Genomic DNA, 25,613 nt, shown 5'->3' on the forward strand with positions numbered 1-25,613 from the left:
TATATCGATGTAGGCTGGAGTAGGATGAAAGTGTCAGTTTTTACATTTAAGGATTTGTGCTTTATGAGCCTTGATATGTTAATGTTTCCTCTGGGGATATTCTGGATGAGTGCATTGCACAGGTGGCCCACTGCAATTTATAGACACAATAATTGAACAAGAGAAATAAGAGACAAGAGTGTTTTCAGCACATGGGATGCAGCTGGTTCAACTACTTTAACAGGAGGCATAACTTTTGTAAGACAGAGTCCCTTTCTAAGACATAGGAAGAGGACTTTTTTCATGGAGACCCATGTGCTGCTTTTTGCACTTAACCTGCTTGCCTCACATACCAAAGCATGCTCTGAGAGTCACTTTGTCATGCCCTTAAATGAGCAATTTAGTCCACTATAATTTATACTGCTAAGAAACTCTTTTAAAACAAACATCTGTTAAAGCAGGAGTTGAATTGAAAAATGCATGACTCCCATGAACTGAACAGTCCCATACTAAGGAGCACTAAACTTAGCAAAATGATATTACACAAATAGGAAAATAACTGGCTGCGAGAGTTACTATTAAATGAAACTAAGTTTAAAAAAACATTTTCATTGCTCTCTTGCCAGCTGTTTATATGGTTAACCTGGACTTTTAATGTTGCAAACTGAAACATCTTGACATATGTAAGAACTATAGCTTGAGGAAACTGGAAAAAGGTGTTCATCTACAGCCATTTGTCTTTCTGAAATGTAAAAATATGAATAAAACCAACTACTATTACAGACAGGACTTGCTAGGAAAAATTCAAAACTAAGGAAGACTATGGACTGCAAGTATAAGAAGCATTTAGGTTTCCACTTTTTAAAAGAAAAGCACTATGACTTGATCTTTCTGTGCCTTTAAAAAAATAAATAAAAAAAAATATTAAAATTGCTCTATTGTATAGAGCAATAACAGTTAAAAGATGAAAATCACATCTAGATTACCTAATAGCATAACATTTATTGTGTCTTTTAATAAGGGTTCGAGGATGGAGGCAAGGATATTTCAGTATTCTTGTGATGCAAGTATTTTAAAAATGTATTAATTAATCTTACATTAAGGCATATTGTCTTCAGCAAATATTCCAGTAATTAGTTTTCCTTTCTCATATCTTCATGTATGTCAGATAGAATTTCTGGTTAGATACTTAGTTATGGTAACTCAGTGCTCACTTATAAAATCTGTTCTTATTTAAAAATGTAATTAAATGCTATAGTTGGTCAATTAGTTCTGTTTTATTCACTACTTCTTCCTCTTAACAAGTAAACAATTAATTGCTCAATATGCATTAATTTTAATTTGGCTCTTTGCATGTCCTAAAACGCTACAGTTTTTAAATCCAAGTTTACACTACTGCAATACATAACATGGCTGATTTTTGATGTACTAGACATTTTGTCTGGAATATGAAACAGGAGGGCTTGTATTTTTATTTATTTATTTATTTAGCATTCTGTTTTGAATTCTCACACTTTTAAACTAAAGAAAAGACAGAAGTGCTGGCAAATAATGAGTATTCTAATATAGAATTTGCATTAACAGGGAATACACAATTGGAGACGTTGCTCAGCACGTGTGGGATGAGACCATGAGACACTGACTCTGGAATACTTCTAGGTTTAGGCAGTAGTAAACAAGCTTCAGAGCAAGCCATCTTCTTATTCCATCTGGAATTCAGCACCAAGTTTCATAATCCTAATTTAGATCAACTATGTTTATTATAATAACGTCTTGAAGTAAAATTTATTCTGTTTAGCCACAGTTTACATAAAGAAAGAGGTAGAGGGACCCTATAATCTGTTTTTGGCACCAAGTACATATGTATATGCATAAGAATTATAATTAAAATATACACTCATCATAAAGTCTTCACAAAGTTCACTTACATGAAAAAGAGAATTCTGAACATCAAATTCAAAATAACACTACAACACTGGCAGAGGTGGACAATTTTCACACACTCCACCTGTCATCCCTCACCACCTAACAAGACTTCCCCACAATTATTTAAAACAGATTTAAAACAGAAGAATGGTTACTGAATCCATATGCTTAAACGTCTTACTGAACTAGGACTAAAGACAAGGAACTGATTTTAGATAGAAAAAAAGTACCTATAATTTCAAAACAAACTTTTTTTTTTTTTAAAAAAAAAGAATTTGCAACAAGCATGCTACCAATTTTTACATGAAAGTGTATTCACAATTTTGTCAGAAGGATTCCTACATAATCCCATTTACTCCTTAGCAGCAATCTTTCCATTCTCTCATTGTCAGAAGGGCATATTCCTAGGAAATATTCCCAGATAATACCATGATAATCTACAAAGCTGTATTCCATACCTTCAAGTTTTCAACTTCGTGACTTTCTATTTAATAAAGAAAAACAAATTAGGCTTGAAGTAAATGACCAGTTGAAATGATGCATAATCTTCCAGGAGCCTCTCTACAAACATGCCAGAGACTTTCTAAAGGTCTGCTATTAAACCAGGAAGTTCAGCACCACAGAAATGCCCAAGACAGGCAAAAGGAAATCACAGTGGTAGGAAGATTACTTGTGTTCTATAATTTTTCACATATTTTAGTTATTTTTGAGACCACAAGTTGACCAAGTACTCAAGCAGCTGTTTACTATTAAGCTCACAACACAGATGACATGTGCTTTGGCATCTTGCTGCTTATACAAGCTTCACTGGGCATAACATCCTTGGTGTTTGCAGGTATAACTGGAATCACAAGTTTCCAGCCTGTCTCGTGTTTTTATATGATATTCTAATTTCACAGGAACAGCTCTTCACTGCACTAGGGCAACTGGGGAGAAAATGCTCCAGTTGTCCTTGGTAGTTGCCTTCCCAGCCACCACCATGACTTAATTTACAGCAGCTCCAAGCATCCACCTTTTCCAACCAGAAGTAAAAGTCAGCCAATTTCTGAATCTCAGGCCATATCAGATGGAAGAAGAAAATGTCTGCTTCTTCACTGATTGTTAATTACTCATTTGAATTTTAATGAGGTGCTTTGGATGAAAGCTGAAAATTTTACACTTCGTAGTTTTTTTGCTAGGCTGCAGGAGTAAGGATTACACTGAGACTTCAATTTATACCATGGTTAAAAACATAAGGTTTAATTTCTGTTATATAATTAATATAATCAGCACTAGAAACACCTTCACCATAAAAAGTGATGACATAATTATGGTCTCATTAATTTGAGTATCTGAGTTTCTTTGAATTCTTTACTCAGCCATAAACTTAAGCCAATGCATGCCTCTAGTTCTAAGAGTTCTAATTCTAAAAATAGATTATTCACATATTTCCCTGTATTGCAGCAAACTTACAATCCAGTTAAATGCTTTTTATGGAAGAGAGATGAAGAAAAGAAATTGTTCCTTCTCTATGCATTCTTCTGGCTCTGCCAGAGAGCAAACAATTCTGCTTTGCTCATTGATTACCAAAATAGTTTCTTGATGACTTGTTAATTTGATAGGTCAAGCAATTTATTAGGTGTTTCCTGTGTTTCCAGCTACAGTCTGCATTGCAAGGAAACAAGTAGTGTCTGTGGCATGGAAGATGAGTCTGTGTCTGATGAGAGCCATGTGTACCAAACTCCCATTTTTCATAAGTGCTGTCATTTTACAGATGTATGACCCTCTTCTCCTGGTTACAGAGGAGGGGGGGGCTGGGGGAAGATAATGCACAGGGTTCAGTAGAGAAACCCTTGTAGGCAGAAACACAAATCATGTCATGCAAACCAGAACAGGCTACAGGAACATCACATCTCTTTGCAGAAGACAATAACAGATAGGACAGAGAAAGATGGAGTCTAAGATGATTAGGAAAACAGGAATGGTTAATGGATAACAGCAACGTGGCGCCAAGCAGTTCATTCCATGTCATAAAGATATGAGGCAACACAAACAGAGAGCAGGTAAAAGGTCTTTGAAATTCATCCAATCAATGCAGATGTAGATTTGTGTTCCCAGTATGTTTGACAGGGAATAATACGGACTGTTGAAAATTAATATATTTCAAAGAAAACCTTTGGTTTTCTTTGCATCTCTTATTCTCAATGTGCAGTACATCATTTCCAATTTGAAATTACTTTTTCAGTTTTGTTATTTTTTTGAACCAGCTCTTCTCTGTGAATTCTAAGCAATTTCTTTTGCTTCAAACCCAGGGTTAACGTGTATCTTTAGAACATAATTTCTCTTTTACATTAGACCAGTAAGCTTGAGAAACAGTCTGAAACACATGGGAGGAATTCCACCCCACTCCTCATCTCCTGTGGAGATCCCTATCATACTACTCTTCATGCAGAATTTGACTGGCTTCTGTTGCAGGGTGAAGACATAGAGTGTTCAGTGCTGCTAAGCCGCTGACCAAGAAAGTACTCAAAACTCTATTGCATGCATATGTGGGGTGAATTGAGATGATATACTTTCCCTGAAGATTTAGAGTTAATAAGGAAGACAGATTAACCTCTAATTCTGCTCTGTTTCATTTAAGGCACCTAATTTTATTTTCTGTTTCAACAGAAAAATTACTCACAAACCCTCAAATTTTGACTGGCAACTTGTGGCAGCCCAGTTTTTCAGTACTTGGCAAATTTGTCTTAAAGTACTAATTCTGGAAGAGCATCAAGAAGTTAATTTGTGATGATATAACTGTTCAGACACCAAGGGTTCAATGTATTCATACATGAGAAGTTCTTGGGACCAGGCTATGGCTGACTTAGCTTGCATGTTTGAAAGGAAAAAAAATTCCCTGAAGCTCTCACAGTTCAGAAGCTTGGATCCCTGGCATACACGAATTCATTGTTGATCTTGTGCAACCACCCGATTCTCAGCAGAAAGCAACAAGAAATGAAGTGAGGGAATAACAGCAGTTTTCAAATTTGCCTGATAATCCAGTGAAAGAGTTTTTATTCTTTCTTTTCACATACACACTCTTTGTAAGAAAGGCAGGAGTTTGCAGTCACTGTTAAGTAACCATCAGTAAGCAGACATAAGAAACAGAAACTTACTAGTATTGGATAACTCATCAAATCTAAATGACATAAAATACAAGAACACAGCCAACAGGCACTTCAGTAATGTGCTTGTTTTTCACTAAATCATCTACTTTGGTTGCAAGTGTTTATCCTTACTCAGGCAAAGATTCACTGACTTCAGTGGAAATTCTGACTGTACAAGGAATGCAGATTTTTTTTCCTCCTGTAAACAGAAGGTCTCTGGAATTGCAGCCTGCACATAATAAACCTCTGAAACAATTTAGCTCCATGGTTCTTACTCACTGTGAACAGAGCTTCAGTGTATCTCAGTTAATGATAAACATAGGTTCTCCTTCCAGACCTACTGAAATCCATGACAAAACTTCCAGTGACTTCAATGGGAGCTGTAGCAGACTCTGGGGCTTTCAAAGACAGGACACTCAATGGTTTAACCTTCTGCCTACTCTAAGTATAGGAGAGAAAAATAATGCATTTTCTGCCTGGTTGATGGGGAAAAAAAAAAGTACACCAGCACTAGCAGGCGTCCAAAATAAAAAGTGCTACATGGAGAGCATGAACCTCATATCACTCAAAATCAATTTTATATACTCATCCCACAATAAAATTCAGTCAATATAATGCTTTCCCACAGGTTCCAAACCACTAAATGACAGTTAAGCAGCAGTGTTTGCCCCAATCAATTACATATAAAAGCTAAGTATATCAAAATAAGTTACATCTAACCTATTATAAAATAAAGAATGTTAATTATTGCAGAGTTAAGACTAGAATAAAACAGAAAATGATGTAGTTTGCTAGATAACAAATCTAGGAAAACATAACTCAAAATCTCTGTATGCCATGATGACATCACATTTGATAACACTGTCCAAGATGCTGTTGTTTATTCTTTAGATAAATGTTCTAATCAATAGATATATGTAGAGTAATATAATAAGAGTAAGAGAGGTGTATTTGCCCCTCTATTGGTACATATCTATTGAAAGCAAATAGAATTCTCATCAGTAAAAACTACTTTGAGTCTAATTTGCAGTTTTTCTTTTGATTTATAGCTTTTAGAAAGACCATGTCAGGGTTATGGCAAATATTCAAGCATTTGCTTAGCTAAAAGATAAAGGGTCATAAAGCCAGCTGAGATATGACAGAGAAAACAAGCTTTAGTGTAGCACATTCAAAACTGCAGGTCACCTTTCTTCAAGACTAGAAAGAAGCAACATGTCACCCATCACAGAAGGGTTTATGAGAAAAGGGTCTCTTAACTTTCTGGTTCTTTACACAATTTTTGGTCCTTGACAGCAATATAGAGCAAACTCTAAAAGCTGACACCTTTATGCCACTACTCCATTCAGAAAAACTGTATTTAAATGAGGTCTTGTAAGAGACGTTTTCACACCTGAATCAGCGTTAAACTTTCACTGTGCTAGGACATGGACAAATACATAGGCTCACTGAAACATGTGCAGAAACAGAAAAACAGTTTCAATTTTCAAAGCATTTTAAAACATATTTCCCTAGGCAGCAATACCACTCCAGTTCACTTTACCTCTACGTCTAACATGGGCTGCAAAGGTTTGATGAATCTATTATAATCCAGATCAGTAAAATTATTTAGGATGAGAAAAAACAATCTTCAACTCCTTTCATCACATCTAAAAAAGTCTCAGGATATAAAATATAATCATGATTATATCAGCAACTTTGTTTATAGCTTGGCTCTCCAGACAGTAACTTCAACACAGCAGATGAGGGCCCAGTCTGCAATCCAAGATTACAGAGCTAGAGTAAAGAAGGAGAGAGAACTTTTCATATTGGCTTTGCCACTGTAAAATAAACTGCAACCAAAGTCTTTTTTACTTTGATAAACTACATACTAAGCAGAAATAGGCATGTAAAGAAAAGCTCAGCTCTGCTTAAGTCCAGGAGTTACTCATCACTTCAGTGAGGATTTTACCTTGTACACCTAACAGTATTTGTCTTTTTCAGTGCAGGTACCTGAGGGTGATGGTATGTGCATTTTCTATCAGCTGTGAGTGTAGGGCTTCCCCTGTCCCAAAAGAACCCAGCTTCTGAAGATTAGACCCAAACATTAATTTTGTGTTCTGTTTTCCTGGGGTGCTTTCCTGCTTCTTTGAGATTCTTAACCATTTACACCTTACAGTATCCTATCTGTAAAGTGGATGTTAAAATATCTATCTCACATGATACTGATGACAATTAATACCTATGCTGAGCTTTGAGAGCCTAGAATGGAAGTATAGTACAGTATAAATGCCTGGTTTTGTTCCTAATGTTCAGAAAAGCCTTTACAAAGATAATAGTTTGCGTTAGGAAGGTTTCTGATCGACAAGAAATGAAACTAGTGAATGGAACTACTGGTGTCACATCAAAAGAGACCTTTTGCTCACCCCATCTCCCTTTTTTTTTGGCATTATCTTTTTCCTTCCTATCTTTCCAAGGCCCAAGGCATAAAAATTTACATTTTCTTTGCATTCTGTCCTTAGAAGGAAAGTAGGGAGGGGGTGGGAGGGAAAGTAACAGAGATAAAAGGAACAAACAGCTCCAGATATCAAGTAGTGTAACCAATTCCTTAAAGCTAGTCTGTGCTTTTGAATATTTTATAATTTATAAACTGAAAACACATTATGCTTTGATTTTCAAACAGCAGCTAAAGTCACATGCCTGTTCTAAACATTCTAAGGGATAAGGAAACAGATGGAGATTAAAAAATACTCACTTGTTATTTTCAGATGAACCTGCTGGATTTCCAGATTCCTATAGCAAGTAGTGTGGAAGGGATTTGGGAGGTGGTAGAGAGAAAGGATGGAAAACGTTCAGAAGGATGCTTGAGAAGAATTTTTATCATGTGAAAACAGGACCAGATTCTCCCACTAATCACTAGAATAGGACCACTACCTGTTGTTTTTAAGAGGTTTTATAGTTCTAATGGTGATACTAAGCACAATAGCTGCTGCCAGCTATGCAAAAACACAAGACAAAGATTTTATGCATTTCTTAAAAACTGCTCTTTGTGAAGTCCTTCCTACTGTGCTTAAAGACTACCTCTTCAATTAATTTTTTGACTAGAGACTGAAATCTGACTTGCCTTAATGTTTTCTAATGTTCAATGTAAGCTTTGTGTTACAGTCCAAAATTCACTGCAGAAGAAAGACTGCAAAGGGAACAACACAGCACTGAAAGCAGGCCAATTAGAACACATCCATCTGAATGAGAAATTCAGTCAGATATCAGGAGGGCCAGTGCCTACTAAGATGATAAGCCCCTCTATCTGTGAGCACAGCAGAACAGAAGCACTGAGCATGGCTTTACATGCAAGATGTGAAATAGTGCTCTCCCAGCTTTCAGCCAGAGCAGCAGCGTAAGAGACAGGCAGTACAGGGATACTGTACAACTTCAGCCCTTGAATTCTACAATGATAAGGCAGACTCCCAGGATTAACAGCCCTGTCAAGGGTAACTCTCTGAAGTGCTTATTTGTTTAGGGGAACCACCTCATTCATCATTAAGGAGTGATAGAAATGGAAGCCCTCTGACACAATATCTGAAGTATACCTGGATGTATGTTTTCTTGCTATCATAGAAAGCAGAAGATAAAACCTTGTTATCTGGTTTTGAAAACAGTATTAAAATGAAATTGATTACTTTTGTTTAATAGTGTCTGGTTTCTAAAATGTTTATTTTATTGCTTTTCATAGAAATATCACAGGGCAGCTTGAAACTATGTGCTTTACATGACGGGCAGATGTATGCCTATAGGAACACAATCTTAAGTACAGTAACAATGTAATCTTAAATTAACTCCCCCTTTAAGATAGATAGCTTTAATTTTTAATTTCTCTGAATTCTAAATAGATGTTTCTGATAGTAAGTTATGAAGCTTTTCTGGTAAAATTACAAAACAGGTTTTTTTTAAACTTCATTCATATCAAAAGTGAACTCCTTTAAAAATCTGGCATACAAAAAACTTTAAATACTCATCTAAAGATTTTTAGTATGTGGAGATATTCCTATACTTCAAAATCAGCCCATCTTTCCTCTATACCTTACTTAAAATTATGGGACAGGGTCTAATATTTTAAGAGCTGTTAATGACTTGTAAATACTTGGAGACCAGAAGACTAAAATGAGGATGGTAAGAAGTGAAGGAGACTGAAGAATATAAAGCACTACAAGAAGTGCTGGGAAGCCATCCCTCGCTGTGTTGGTGGTCTTGTAGATACTGAACTTAATTGGATGTTAGGAATTAAAGATATCTTGTTCTGTCATTTTGACAACGTGTGTAGTGAAGCAAACTAGGGAAGCTCTTGTTTTACCAATATAGACCCCATTAAAATACATATATAACTATTCCAATTCAGAAAAACTGTCATTTACTATTAAGAGCAAGCATAAGATTTTGAAAATTTTGCTGTAGGAAATAGTAATTCTGTTTTGTTATCAATTCCATGTTTCATAGCCTGTTACTCTCTACTAAATGAATTGGGGAAAGAAAAAACAAATGCACAAAACTTGTATTGTGTTTCATTAATTTTCTCTCCCTCTGTGGTGTGTTGTTTTTTTTTTTTTCTCTTTTTTTTTTCTCCTTTCTGCAGAACTAGTATGTATAGGGAAAGCTATATAAAATGACTGTGCAGTGTACGAGCACACCCCCAACCCATACAGAAGCAGTTTTCACGTACTTAGTATGAGGAAAGCATTATGCAGAATCACTGTGTTCAATACAGTAATGGTGTGACTAGAAATATTAAAGCTATTCAATAATTTGGCATCAGAATTGATACTGGCACTTTTATTGAAATTAGTAACTGATGTGTTGTGTACGACATGGTGGCAGTCACTGTGCACTTGAAATCATCATAGATTTCACCTATGCTTCTGCTTTTGTGTTAAAACATCTGATTACCCCTGACTGTTCAAGAACTGCTCCCTTAGAAAGTGCTAATTAAGATACAGAAGAGTCTCATCTAATATTTATAGTTCTGGTGTTGCACTCGATCATTTTGCAATGCAGGAACAGCGTCATGAAGAAGGAATTAGAAGCAGTATAGCTTTGAGCCTCAGATAATCCTTCGCTGATTAGTGAGATTCGCATCATCACCTATTCTGAATGCACTCCTCTCAGGATGTTGATAAAGCCCTTCAGTATCACAATATGGACTTCCAAGCACAGCTACGGCTTTTCTACCCAATCAAAGTGAAACCCTCAGTTCACCTGGTTAAGCTAGCTAATCCTAAATCGGCTTTTAGATTGTCACTTAACAACTCTGAGGCACTCCAGAAGGATCCCACACAAATCCTGTGGTAAATGAGGCCTAGGCTGAGTGAAAATGAACAAACAAAAAGCTTTACAAATGGACAGCAAGTTATTTATCTAAGAAAAATTTTTATTTCTTTAGGGTGAGAATTAAGATGTCAGGAGTTGGATAGTTCTGTGGTCTTCAAATGATGATGTATGCCTGCTTAGATTTCAAATGATGACATATGACTGCACATTAAACTGCAAGCTAATGCAAATAATGTGCAGAGAGTTCAGTGCTTTGTCATTTATGAACATGTGGATGAATAATACAAAATTGCAGGTTTTAATAAAGAATTTGTAAAGTTTCAGTAGTTCATACGTATTTGTCAGCTTAAAAATGTCTGAACAATCTGAATTTATTGATGAACTCCCCACCAGTATGTCATTGTCTTCAGAAGAAATTTTTAGCAAAAGCTACAGTTCTGTGCTAATGGCTGTACCTTGCAGGAAACTGTAAACTGACATCTAATCCTTAAAGCTACACACCATGCAAGAAGTATTGAAAACCCTTCCTGCTTTCAGGAGAAAATAATCTCCATTGTAGGCAGCAACCAAGTACAGGCTGGCAGCAGTGTGGCTGCAGCTGCTGGTTAGCAAGCAGAATGCAAGATAATTTTTTCCATTGGTTTCCAGAAACAAGCAATTAGGTGCTGCCCCGGTAGGTTTGCACTTAGGCTTCTTAGATTTCATAGGCTATACTGTAAAATTATTCCACTGAATACACAGGGATTTGAAATCTCATATTGGGATTTGTAGTAAAGTAATAATACAGGAAATAGGCTCTGAAATTATCTTAAACCTAAGTGATAACTGGAAATTGAACTTGTAAAAGAATTACTCAACTGTTAAAAATCGTCCTTTCACAGTCAAATGAGGGAGCAAGATTCCTGACACTACCTGACAAGTGAAGGCACTCTCAGCAAAAACTATGAGTGGCAGAGAATAAAGGTCTTGCCATCTGAAGCAGATCACTCAAGTACCAACACCAGATTAAATAGAAAAAACACACAGAGATCTAAGTTTATTATCTTTCATACTGAATTGTTTAGAAATAATAAACAGAGTACACAAACCCTATACCACAGTAGTTTATTTTGTCTTGTGGGAAGTTTTAACAGTTTCTAGGATTAAATGGCTTTCCCCTTCTGTGAAGGGTCTGATGTAAACTCTTGTACTGAGGCTTAAAGTCTTTAGGTTGTTAGAAGCTTCCATCAGTCAGTCTGTATGTCAATGGATAATAAGTTGGTTGCTGATCTGACCTGCTCATCGCTCTCTGGAAAGATGCCATCGAACTACAGACACATTTGGCAATGCCGGGGGAGGAACTGGGAGTGGGAGAACAGGGTTATTCCATGAGAAAAGTGAGTTTCTCTGTGTATTAATGCCAGGACATTGAGGCAAAGCTTTAGAAAACTCCAGACCAAATTTGCACATGTGTATGCTCTTTTTGCGATATTGAAGAGTCCACTTTATAAAATCCTAAGAATTGCATACATTTGTCTGTTTAACAGAGGAGGGGAAGAAAATGGACTATACTTTATTTCTGAGACACGTTAGATGAAGGGTGGTTGTAGAACACACTACTCCGTGGCTCTGCTGAACTCTGCAGAGTTACACATTAGTTCACTGCAGGACATTCTGGGAAAACATCTGAGAAAACTGCAGCAGATAAAAATCACTTATAAGTTCAACTTACCTAATATCCATTCACCTAAATAAGAATAATAGTTACAGCACTTTACCAGTTAATATTGCAATAACCTTAAAATCAATCTCTTAGAATTTTTGAAAGCTGCAAAAACCTCTCACTTATATCCAGCCTATTACTTTTTTTCTCTGATAACAGGCTATGAATATATTTCCACTGATGCCATAAGTGGCTTTTATGCTGAGATGACTTTTGTAATTGCTTAAATTCATCACTTTAGCTGCTTTTATTTGCTTTTTCAGAAGCAATAAATTGTCTGATTTTGTGGGTTAAAATGTCTTTGAAAATATCCTGCATTTTCTACCGCCTGATAAGTTTTGCTTTTGCTTCTTTCTCTTTAGATCAAGATGTATACTAGAAAATATTAGAACAATTCAGGACCAAATAATGAAACAACATATTTAGGCACCATCGTACTCCCCCTGGTCCCCCTTTTAACTTTTTTTTTTTTTTTGTAGCAATGGAAGCTTTCCCTCAAAAATAAGTATGTAAGAAGGGATTGGCAGTTTGTCTGCATTTTGGCAAAACAGATTTCCTGCATCTAGTGGCTCCCTTATTTCAGTTGTCAGCAGAGAGCACCTGTACTAAGGATTTAACCTTTAAAATGAAGCAAAATCTTCTTATTCTGAAGCATCAGAAACAGTGGCCATTACAGGCCAGATGCTGAGATTAGGTTTTACTGCCCACAGATTAAGTCAAGGTATGTGTAGGTAGTTTAATGATCCACAGATCACAGGCTGTTCTTTGCATACCAGTCCTGCTCTGCAAATTCAGAGGAACCTGAAAGCATGGTGAATTTACATGTTTTAAAACATTGAGATCAGATTTAGGGTAAACTGAAAGCACTTCAAATTTATATATTTTAAAATGTGGTGGCCATATCTGGAAAAGACTAAAACAAAGCATAAGAGTATATGTTCTGAAAAAAACAACAACAACAACAAAAAACCCAAAAAAACCAGCTTAACTTGGTTAAGGAGAAAAAACTGCAACAGATGAAGTCTTTTTACTTTGGCCATTTATCTTGGAGGATTTAACAGGCCTAACCTAGACAATACAGTGTTAATAGGCCTAACAAATGTTTTATGAATGGGAACTAGCTAACTTAATATGGTTAGATGAGTCCTACTGTATGAATGAATATTTGTCTTCCAGACTAGAATGGACACTAAGTCCAAAGAGAAACATCTTGTTTGTTTGAGTTTGTAAAAATAACCTTCTATGCTGTAAAGTACGTTACAGTGGCTTCCACAGCTATACTATATGGTCTGCTTTGCAGGCTATGGAAATTGTAGCTCATCCACTTCCAAGGAAAGTTGTACTACAAGAGAGAGACTGTCTAATGCACATGTTTTTTAAAATAGCCTTTAGCCATCTGCTATACCTATCTGGCATATGGCAGGCACTCACATGTCAGAACTTGATGATGGAGGTGCTCAGGTCAGGGGTGCGTCTTGTCGCACCCTGTTTGTCGTTGACCAAAACAAGCTAATAAAAGTTAACTAGGTTAATTTTTATAGCTCTTTCTATTAGCCAAATGCAGAGTTTATCATTCAGGAGAAAGGTAGTATCATGATAGATGAAAGCCAAACACTAAGCACAGACAGCACAAACAGAAGCCAAGCATAGGTCACTGGACGATCAAATCAGGCAACAACAATGGTTTAGGAGTGACTGGGGCCATAGTTCAACACACAGGACAAACCCATTGGTTTGCAGAAAGTAGAATATTCTTTTGAATTTTGCTGATTAATCTGTTTTTCAAGGAAAGAGTTGGGGAGTCTTTTGAAACCTGTCAACAATTCATTCCTCTTGTCACATTTTCTAGAGAGGTGGAGAACTCCCAACACAAACGTTTGTGATAGGTCACTCTGTGATAATCAGTATCTGATGTTACACAATGGTGTAGGTTATAAATGCCCCAAAGAATCAGTACATACAGAAAAGGTCAACATACGAAGAATAAAACAGCTGAAAACCTAGGCCCAAACCATGCCACTGAAAATGGTTATAAAACAAGGCATTCCTATGTCTAATGAAATAAATGTTCTTGGCCTTGACTTCTTGGAAGATTTCCCTATACGTGAATACTGAAGCAAACACTGAATAGTGCTAGAAATTTATATCTTGGGCACACCATTTTTCAGACAAAATAAAATCAATGTCCCAACTAGTCAGGATTTTTTACTGTTTGTTCGAAAATGAAGTGTCTGTATCTCTGGTCTTCAACAGATTCCAGATCCTGTCATTATTCAGTTCTTGCTGCAGTTTCATTTAGATCTTCAAATCTACATTATGGTCCAGCTAGACCGTGTAAAAAAAGTGATTACAAACTATCACTGCTCTTGAAGCATGGCATGGCTTTTCAGTTACACTGAAACTACATAGAGTTATATTTTGTAATCCATTCACAAAGGCAGGCACTGTAGTACACTGTATTGCTACTAAAATATATATACCTGTTAAACAACCATTTACAAACCACAGTTAAAAGGACCTTCTGATTTCTTTAATCTGTTTTAAAACATCTTATATTTATGAACAGACTAAGATTATGTCACCTGGGCTAGCATGTTTTCTTCAGAGTTAAAAAAAAAAAAAAAAAAGGAAAGACAGTACTATTGTAATATACTAGGGAATTAAATTAAAACCACAACAGGACCAGAACCTAGGACTCCTAATTTAAGAGGCAATCACATTAACTATGTCTAAAGGTTGGACCTAATGATCTCAGAGGTCTTTTCCAGCCTCAATATTCTGTGATTCTGTAAATGGACACTTGTAGGAATAAATGGAATATTTTGTCCTTTAGCTTGAAAAGAAAGGAAGAGAACGGAAGCATTTGCTGTTATATTGAACATACTGTTCTGGAAGAGGTAAAAGAGAGAAAGTTATGGAAGTCGATACCAGCTGTTATCAGGTGCATTTGACAGTTGCACATTGTCTAGTCTGTACCTGCATTTGTGTACATCTATATCTGTTTATTGGCACTGCAGATTTTCCCATTGTTTCTAGCAAAAGGTCACTAGAGAGGCAAATATATGCCCAGTAAGCATGTCACAAAATAAAGTGTGAGGTTTTTAAAATACCATTCTATGTTCATCTAAACCAGATTGTACTATTAATTTAATTCCAAGTTCCTAATTCATGGAAAACTTCAATTAAATAAAATCTACCCTTGAATTTATATTGAATCTAGTGTCATCTCCACTCCATAAACAGTAGAGAGATATCAGAAACAAGATATTATATACTATATACTAGCTTGTTGGGAAGAGTGTTTAAAATACATTTGAAAAAAAGTAAGATAAAAACTTACTAGTCACTTTGGCAAGTTTTAACATAAACTTGATTACAGGTGAGACTAGCTTGTTGGGAAGAGTGTTTAAAATATATTTGAAAAAAAGTAAGATAAAAACTTACTAGATAATGATGCTGCATTTTACTAAATTTGTGCCAAATTTTTCACTGACTTCTTGTGATACCGAGTTTTCTTCCTGTAATTGAATGAATCTTAGGCATTCAAAATCCATGCAACTTCAGCCTCTTTGTATTTGCGTTAAATGGAAAATGTATTGTGCAGTTTTCAGCTACAGACGTTTCAGCAAAATATAGATGCACATGTATATTAACAGACACTTTTTTTTTCTTGTCTCTCAAGCCAGAGTTGAATTGCAGCCTTTCTTGAACAACCACTTGCAGCTAGGACTGGCTCACAGACTCAAATCTAATTCTGTGTCCAGCTCCATCCCTCTGGCTTCAGCATGCTCCTCTCACCCTGGGCCCTAATAAAAATGCTACTAAAAGAAAATACAGGGAATTTTCACCCTAAAGTAAAAGACCTAATTCCAACCATTCTAATAACATGCAAAGAGACACAAGTCAAACAAACAAAAAACTGCAACAAAACAACAAAAACCCACAAGACCACAAACAAACCCCAAAACCAAACAATAAACAAACTAAACCAAAAAAATCTTACATGCATTAGGATGGGCTTCTAATTCTATAAGAACCTGCTTTTCATGGCCAAATGTACCAGTCAAATGAGAACTTCCAAACTCCTAATTACATCCACAGATTGGGAATCTTACTACAGGTCCTGGATTTGTTGTTTTTAAGAACTCAAGTTAAAATTCTAAATTACTTTAGCAATTGCAACATGAGGTTGCACTGGGATGTTTTATAATCATCCTTTTCCAGACAATCTCATTATTACGTTCAGCAATTCTTGCGAAAAGCAGAAAGTTCAGACACATAGAAACAAAACTGAACAAGAGGATGAAATATCCTGCCTAATTTTTCAAAATCTAGAACTAATTTGAGGTTTATCTTATTTCAACCTCATTCTTAATCTACCCTAACTATTTAGTTTTTGGTTTTTTTTTAAAATAAAATACCACCCTCCATAGTCATAATAAACAATTGACCATGGTAAATGGAAGAACTATGAGAAGAGAATCTGACAAAGTAAATAAATAAAATCAAATAAGAGCAAATTCCCACTGCAGGAATGAAAAAATGCAGAATTCTATATACGTCACTGGCATTCTGGAAGGCTAAAGTGTTTTATAGGCAGTAACATAAGCTAGAGAATAGAGGACACTCATGGGCATTTTTATGAAGACAGAAAATTTGCCTTTGGGAAGTTTTCGTGTGTGTGTAAATTTACAGGCTTCCTATAGTTTTCAGGCATCTGCAATGTCTTTCTTTCTTTCTTTCTTTCTTTCTTTCTTTCTTTCTTTCTTTCTTTCTTTCTTTCTTTCTTTCTTTCTTTCTTTCTTTCTTTCTTTCTTTCTTTCTTTCTTTCTTTCTTTCTTTCTTTCTTTCTTTCTTTCTTTCTTTCTTCCTTTCTTCCTTTCTTCCTTTCTTTCTTTCTTTCTTTCTTTCTTCCTTCCTTCCTTCCTTCCTTCCTTCCTTCCTTCCAAAATATGGAACTGTCACTTCAAAACATGGTCTTGCATCACTATGAAAAGTATATTTTATTGCTTTGATTCTCTCTGGCAGCCAGAGAGAAAATATATTTAAAAAGTTATTGTACTTTTTGTCTTGTTAAAGGGATAGCTTGATCTTCCTGTATTGCAACGTCAAACTTGAAGTCTCCTCATCAATGAAATAAAAGTGGCTGGTAAATCACACTTTTGGGCTGCAACAGTTACCATGTCTGGTGCTTAAAGCCCACCTAACATCATAACTGAAGAACAAAGCAACAGTAGGTTTAACCTGTCTAGGCTTTTGCATACATACGTCCATATCAAAAGCCCAAAAAGGAACGTGAAGAAAAAATAATCTATTCTGTGATTTCAGAATATTTTATGATGCATGGCAGAACTAGGCTTGCTATGACTTCATCGTGTTGTGTATAGGTTATACTTGAGCAATTTACAATATAATCATTCTGCAGAAAAGGTTCTGGATATGAAATATGAAAATGTTTCCAGGTGGAAAATATTACTGATGACAATACGCATTACAAACTCCAGGAAAAAGTCCCATTTACCAACTAATATTTAAAAATAGTATTGCTTTGTAAAATTACTTTCTTTGAGTTCATTACAAAGCTCTGAAGATCTCTACAATTTTAGTTTGCATAAAAAATAAATGGAAACATCTTTCCACCAATCTCAACAAATTTTTAAGTCGCAATGAATCTGCTAGCATTATATAAGTTATATATAAAACATAGGAATGGTTATTAGTACTTCAAAGTGCCTCCAGCCCCGTCAGAATTTTCAGATTAAAATACAAATGCATTCAACCATGTAAACACACTTCTCAACAAATATACATATACTTGGAAAATATTTGGATTCTCCCATACTTCTACCTGCAGGACACCACTCAGGCAGAAGCAACTAAACTATCCTAAACTTTTAGATTGAAGATGCTATTCAGATACTTCAGAAGACAGACACAGGAGCTGTCTTGTTTTCCTTCTCACATACTGCCTACTTACATCACTACCAAGACAACACACAGTTTGCCATGAACAACACACCACGTGAAGAAAACTGGTCATTAAAAATATAACCCAGAGAGAACTTGCTGACTCATAACATTGTTTTACACACTGACATTGAAATGTATTCTTCTGTGTGAAACAAAAAAGTATACTTGTGGTGTGTTGAGCTCAGCTTATTTTCACTGTGCTTATTCAATTGAACACTTCAAATAGTAACTGAATCACTCATCGTTAACTCTGTACAAATAATTTCAGTGAAATAAATGGGCACAACAAGGTTGAGCATGTGTAGTCTTATTTGCAGGCTCTTCTAAGTCACCGGTTCATAATGAGTCATCTTCATTATACCCGGATAAATGCTACTGCTAGCAGAATTTTGAAAGTACCTACAAGAATTCATTTTTGCCATTCAAGCTTAACATGCATAGCTTGGTCTTTGAACACACTGGGATGTTTATATAGCTGCACACATAATATACTGAGACAAGGTAAATCCCCACTTTTCTTTCTTGTCTTTCAGGTATTTCCAGTGGTTTCTTTGTGTTTGTCATTCTGTTTGAATTTTGCAATCCTAATTCTCAAAACCATCTGAAGAGTAAACAGAGAGGCTTTGTGACATGAAAAAAAGAGGCATATGAACAATAGGCAGCAAATAATGCAAGTATATTGCATATGAACAATAGGCAGCAAATAATGCAAGCTTCCTTTGCATTTCTTCCTTTAAACAACAACAAAAAAATAGAGAAAAAGCTTTTCTCAGAAAAAAAAGGAAATGCTAATGAAAAAATGTGCAGTCATGAAATTATTTTAAGTGACCAAGAAAAGGCAGTCAGTATCTTTGATAAATACTCAAGCATTTTCTCAGTGGTTTTTCACCCAGTGTTTGTGGGAATTACCTGACTATTTTCAATCCACAGCTGCTGTAAAGGCATCCTGATGGCTCCCATGTCTGACACTGCAACCCATTCTTTGGACTCTTGTCCAGCTTCTCCTGGAGTTCCCTGGAAATAAAAATCATATCACAAAGTAAATCGTGCACTTTCTTTCTGTTCCTCTCTAGATGGCAGCATTTGCCTTAAGGACGTCCCTCTAGATGAACATAACTCAAAAAGGAGTAACAATAGTGGCTCAAGAAAAATGCTGTCAGGGACCAGAAATTCTTTGCTATTTGTTTTGGTTTTATTTTAATAGTTTTCACTGTTTCTTTTGCTGGATTTTGTTTGGAAAGAGGCATAACTTTTCATATCAATAACTGAAGTTGTTTTAGTACAAATAGCTAAAAGCTAAATATCCTAAATATCTGACACAACATTTAAAGCCTGAAAACAGTTGGGCTAGCCTTCCTTTCTACTTTTAAATTCCTTATATTTGGTAAAATGAAATAAAATTCAATATGCTTAAAAATCCCAATCTTGCACATTCCTGGTTTCCATATAGACCATGGAAGAAACAGATTTATAAAAGACTGATTTCTAATGGTGAACACAACTTCTCATTTCAAAATCAAACTTTGGACAATTTGATGTTTGCTGAAACCCTGATCTCCATACATTTAGGGGAAGATCTCACTTCAGTTGCATAGTTTTATTCATTTACAGGGACTAAACAGAGCTCTCTGACTGCAGGCAAGGAGACTCAATTAATAGACATAATCTACACTGCTGGATAGACTACCATATTAGTTTTTATTATATTCCCTTATTACGTATATTCCTGATGTTTGCTCATCATTAGAAACAGCTATACCTTTTGGTAGTCCTTACTCTAGTTTTACTTATCCTTTTACTAATTCATTACTAGACCCCTTACTTCTACAAAATAGTTATACTGAAAATGCTAAATTTTTTGTTTGTGAGAGTATGAAGGTGTGATATCTTTAGTCTGCATTAAATGAAAGAAATGAGAAATACTTAAAATGGGAGAAATCTAATTTCTGATCAATGCTTGCTTTTTTTTTTTTTTTTCAAATAAATGCTAGAATAATACTTTTAAAAAATGTATATAATTAGGTGTATGAAACAGTCTTGTTATCTTCAGGCAGATCATAGATGCATTATACTTCCTTCTGGTAAATTTGTCCATCTGTAGCATTCCCTGCAAGGATACACATTCATAAAGGACAAACAGTCACAATTAATCTGCATTTTTAGTGTATTGCCACATGCACTCACAATAGAAAAAGAGCCCTATCAGTTGTCGCAATTTTTTAACAGACATACATAACTCATTCCCTATTTACTGCCTTTCATATACATTCACTGCAACAGATTTTTTTTTCTAACTTGTCCATCAGCCAGATCTCTAGTGCCAGCTCTCTGTATACCATGAATCTCATACAAACTAGAGGGTTTTTTTAAATGAGCCCCATCTTAATTTTTCTTATGCTTCCTGTCCTCCTCAGCCCAGTTTGCATTTGTCTTTTAGTCCCCTAGAACTTCTTGGCTATTAGTGTTGGAGCTGGCTGCAAGCTGAGCCCATGGATCCTCGGCTGTCACAGCCATGACATTCCCCTGCACAACACTGGCCTGCTTAAATTCTGCATGTCAGTCTCAACTGGAATATATGTCTTAAAAGGCTGCAATGTAAGAGGAGATGTTACCATATTTAAATAAAAAATTCTTAAATATACAGAAAATATGCCAAGCGTTAACTCATCTACGAAAAAAATAATGCATAAAAATGTAATGCTGTAGCAGTTTGATCCAGCCTCCCTATTTTATCTGCTTATCTCAGCTTCATCTGATGAATGCCTAGCCAGTCAAGAATTTATTTTCTCTCTTTCTTGGAGGAAACTTTTGTAATTATTTTTACAAATAGTGTTGTGGAGACTCGGTGGCCAAATGCCTATTGATCATGTGGAAAGGTACATTCTTCTGACTTCAAAGACCACAGTGCTGTCCAAGGAACTAAAACTGGCAGCCAAAATACCAGGGGAGAAATAGATAGGGGTAAGGACAGAAAGATTCTATCTCAGAGTGAGGAAAAGAAACCATCATCAAACTCTGCACTTGAATTACAGCAAAGGTACAAAGCTACTACAAGGTGCCAGACCTACTGGAAAAACTTTTGAAGTAAGAATTATTTAAATAAATGGGCTATAAATCTACAAAACCATCTATAAAGTTAGAAAAGCAGCAGTTCTTTCTTTTGTTGATAGGAACATGTTTAATTTAATAATCAAGCAATCGATGGACATTAAAACAAACGGCATACTCCAGATATTTTCAAAGAGGGCAGAAAAAGTCATATTGAAATCAGATGCCATGTGCATCACACATAATTTCCTCCTGTACTGTACTCCTGTCCTGCCCTGCTTTTTTCCAACTGTAGAAAGCTGTTTCTGTTTCTTCTCCCTCAGTTGATATGATCCAGTTAAATCCAAGCTTTGGAGACACTTGCATGAAACATCAGTGATTACTTGATTTCTCAGCATATAAATCTAACTGCAAAACTTACTATGTAGGACTCTGTTATGAGGTAACTTTCCCCATGCAACTTCTTTGTCTCAGCTGCTATCTGCCCTGGGACCTGCATTAACATAATACTGTCAAAGCTGATCTCCATATAACTTATTAAGGAATTTTTTTTCCCAGAACAACCTGAAAAAGCAACAAAAGGATTAGACGGCCTTTCAACTTTTCAGCAAGCAGCTTCAGTGTAAGTTCAACTCCAAGCAGCTTTTAGCTTCTAAAAATCAAGGCCATAAATAGCTTCTGTTAGATGTGATCTGCTTATAGGGGAAACTCTCTAGCTTGCCATTCTGCCAGCTTTCCAAAACCCTTATCTGGTTCTCAGGACTTTGTCTGACACTTTTACACCAAGCAACATGCTCAGTTCCTAGTCTCCCTTTTCTGCACTTCACCCTGACCCAGGCAGCCCAGGCTGATCTGCAGGAGTGAGCAGAAGGTATCTGTGCATCTGAGCAAAGAGCACAAGAACACAGGGCAAGCAGGAGTGGCAGGAAGCCTTCCTGATTTTTACTAAGTGGCTGAATTAATCAGGACAGGTCATATGGTAAAAGAACTTCATCAAATGAAGCACTGTCTCATTCCATACATGCCTGATTTTGTCTGTGTTACCACCACTTCTCACAGCATGGGACGAAGAGTTGTGCCTTTGTCTCCTCAGTCAGTGCCGAGAGTAATACTAGCATTTCTCACATTTATCTCCTAAGTTTATGCTAACATAAGAGAACCCAAGAAGTGGAAGGGAGGACAGAGGCAGCATGGGTTCTGCCTGCTTCTGTGGGCACAGCCAGACACTGTGAGCATTGCAGCCCAAGTATCTACACAACCCCCCATAAAGCCTGGACTCCCCACTTCAGATGTTTAATTGCTGAAACCCTACTCTGGTATATTACTAAGCAGTCAGAAAAGACTTTCAGCAGCAACTTGCTTCCCTGCTAAGGAGGATGTTGTGATGTGGCATTTCACACAGCTCTTACCTATTACTGGGTGTAAATATCGGTAGACAACTTTGGGGCCTAATTTCCAATTTGACATCATAGAATCTAGAATGGGTTGGGTTGGAAGGAAACCTAAGATCACCTAGTACCAACCCCCCCCGCATGGGCAGGGACACCTCCCACTAGATCAGGTTGCTCAGAGCCCCATCCAACCTGGCCTTGAGCACTTGTGGGGATGGGGAGTCTACAACCTCCCTGGGCAACCTGTTCCACTGTATCACCATCATTACAGTGAAAAATTTCCCCCTAATGTCTAACCTAAATCTACCTTCTTCCAGTTTAAAGCCATTACCCTTTGTCCTGTTGCTACATGCCTTATCGCTCTATCCCCTGGAAAGTCTGGTACTGTGCTAAAGCTGCAGAGAGAGAACGGAGATTGCAAAGTAGCCACCTAATGAGAGATCTTAATATCTGTATTTCTTTTTGCAACTTGGTACACAGGATTGCACTTACCAGACCAGTCTCTACGTCACAGGCAGATATGAGTTTAACACTCTGTGATCTTTACCAGATGCTCTGAACTGCCTCTGGTCTTGGACCTATGACAGATTTGCCTATCCACTTTCAGATGTCACCAGCCTCCACTAGCAATTAAGGGATTGTCTTTCCTTACAGATGTATGGCTTTTACATACTGTTTAGATGACTGACCTTGACAGACCAAGAACTGATCCCACACCATTGTGCTTCCACTGGCCGAAATGGAACTTTTCATGTTGTGAATAGGTTATTTGTGAGATGCTTATTTGGCTCTCAGGTTGAAATATATTAAATGCAATTTGTTTTCTCATTTTTGGTCTAGTTTTCTACTTAAGGTATTTTAAAACATTTACATTACATGAAAAATAAAATTATATGAAATATGCAGTTTGGTTTGCTGGGGGTTTTTTTTGTGTGTGGTTTTGTGTTGGTTTTTTTTAGCCCTTTTTTTTGTTGTTATTGTTTGTTTGTTATTTTAATAATAGAAAAAAAACCATACTGTAGCTTTAACAGAGTGCAAACACAAAGTTGGGTTGTTCTTTCCTGATTGATACTCTTCTTTACCAGGAACAAATATTTCTCACTCCTACTGAACATATCTATCAAAGTACTTATAGCACCATACTTACATGTTCCTTAAGGTCCAAAGTTTCACTTCCCCCCCCACTTTTCACTTAATGAAACAGAAAAAAATCAAATGACTACACCAAGTACCTCTTGTTTGCTATATAAATATGGTATTACTTTCCAGCAGTTCTCTTCCTTCTCTAAAAAATTCTTTCAACATAGGGAACTAATGGTAAAAATTAGAATGTATGATTGCACAAAAACATTAGCTTACTAATAACTGTAGTGATCATGTGATATTGAAATCACAGAAGCAGAAGAAGAATTTAGCCAGATAAACACTAAAGTCATGTCCTATGTCTTCCTGGGAGATTTAATCATAGAGTGCAAATATTAAGAAGGCAGAAGAGTCTGTTTATCAGATCCCGAAGTTTCAAAACAAATCTTGGGATTGTCATGCCATAATAATTTCCATATTCTGAATCTCTTGAGTTTTTAAAAACTGCATTTTAATATCTTGATCCAAGAGTTATTCACAGCAAATTGAGAAGTCTGAGCTTTGCAAAAGACAAGAGCAGCATTTCTGCCAGTAAAAATTTTAGAACAAAGTACAGACCCCACTTGGCTCAATGAATCTTTTTTTTCCCTCCTCTTTTATTTTCCCAAGTGCTTCTAGCTCATCTTTGCCCTGGGACATTATGCAGCAGACTGATCGCTGAAGTTCACATGCTTTTTATCCATTAAAAGCCTCTGCCAGAAATACTTCAGCCCTTCCTGGAGCTGTGACACGGAGGTTGCCAAGAGCACCGCCCGGCTGCCTGTGTTCTCCCAATCCACCAGGTGTCTCAGCAGCTCTCCCGAAGGCAACTCCTGCACCTCCCGCTGCAGGGACACTGACCTGGCACGGTCACCGCTCCTCTCTGGAAAGGCAGGTTCTCGTCTCCACCCCGGGGCGTTTCAGCACGGGTCCCACTGGGTCGTCCTGCTTATGAAACAGTTCCCATGTCCACTATGGCATGGCTTTCCAGGGCAGCCAGAACAGCCAATGAAACTGTAAAAGAATAAACAAACAAACAAAAAAAACCCTTACCAAATGGTAACATAAAGGTTTTTTGATAATGCTAAAAGAGAGGCTTGATACTCCATAAAGGAAGACAACTGTAATCCCTTTTCCCATAAATATGATAACAAATAGTGCTGCCTTGTCCGTATTCCAGCAGTCCCTCGGGCTCTGTGGGCAATAGAAGGATTGATGTGCTCCTGGTCGCCTAACATGAGCAAGTGATCCAGGAGCCCACTTTGGCAACTTGAACTCTTTGCCTTGATGCCTGGAGGTCTCTCTGACACGTAACCACCCCCTGTGACCCACACAGGCTTCAATCAATGGAGAAGAAACCATTGCTCCTAGTAGTAAAAATGTACAGAAACTAATTGGAAATGGAAAACCTTCTTCTGTGAGTCATGATCTGCTCATTTGGGTTCCTATTTTAAGTTTCAGGATTTTCATTAAAATATGAACATATTTTACTGTCTCTAAGGCCATGTCTTCCTGGTGATCTCATGCCAAGTTGCCCAAATAAGAAATTCCTCAGGGGGGAGGTGTAGAAGGACAACTGAAGAGGGTAATTTGCTAGAGAAGGTCAGAAAAGCTTATGCTGACTTTAAAACTCCAAGTTAGTGTTCTCTTGAAGTCCAGTGGTGTGGAAAAATTTGGTTTTTAAAAGATACAGTTTTAGTACTCTCCCACAAATGGCAGACTTTTGGGTATACTAAGAGTCTGCAGCAATTGCCGAATCTCAGGGGGAAAATTCACCCTTGCCTTTTACTCAAATTGATGGGAAGTTGTTTCATGATATATGTTCTAAACCAGGCCTCTGTAGGAATGGAAATTATTAAAAGCCACTCTAGCAAGAACATTATTATGGAACATAAAAGCTACTGCTGCATCCTTTGACCCTATCTTGACAATTTCTGGATAGTTTTGAAATGCAAAAGAAGGAAACATAACAAAAGACTGTGTCACTTCATAAAAACATGATGGAAGATGAAAACCTGCATTCTTACTGTCACATCTTTGTCAAGCAGG

At 36.7% G+C, this 25,613-nt stretch overlaps 1 protein-coding gene across 1 annotated transcript in view; it reads right to left on the minus strand.

The window, feature by feature from the left end:
- The window catches only part of LOC104398868 (chromosome unknown open reading frame, human C4orf32), a 148,067-nt gene extending 124,872 nt beyond the window's left edge, over positions 1-23,195 (minus strand). Inside the window, exons 1-3 of the mRNA XM_010009023.1 lie at positions 23,132-23,195; positions 21,473-21,615; positions 18,913-19,017 (exon numbers count right to left, since the gene is read on the minus strand). Of these exons, the coding sequence (XP_010007325.1) occupies positions 18,913-19,017; positions 21,473-21,615; positions 23,132-23,195 (312 nt within the window). The remainder of the gene's footprint in view (positions 1-18,912; positions 19,018-21,472; positions 21,616-23,131) is intronic.
- Positions 23,196-25,613: the final 2,418 nt, after the last annotated feature.

Source organism: Chaetura pelagica, unplaced genomic scaffold, assembly GCF_000747805.2.
Source record: "Chaetura pelagica isolate M959 unplaced genomic scaffold, ChaPel_1.0 scaffold221, whole genome shotgun sequence".
Taxonomy (NCBI): Eukaryota; Metazoa; Chordata; class Aves; order Apodiformes; family Apodidae; genus Chaetura; species Chaetura pelagica.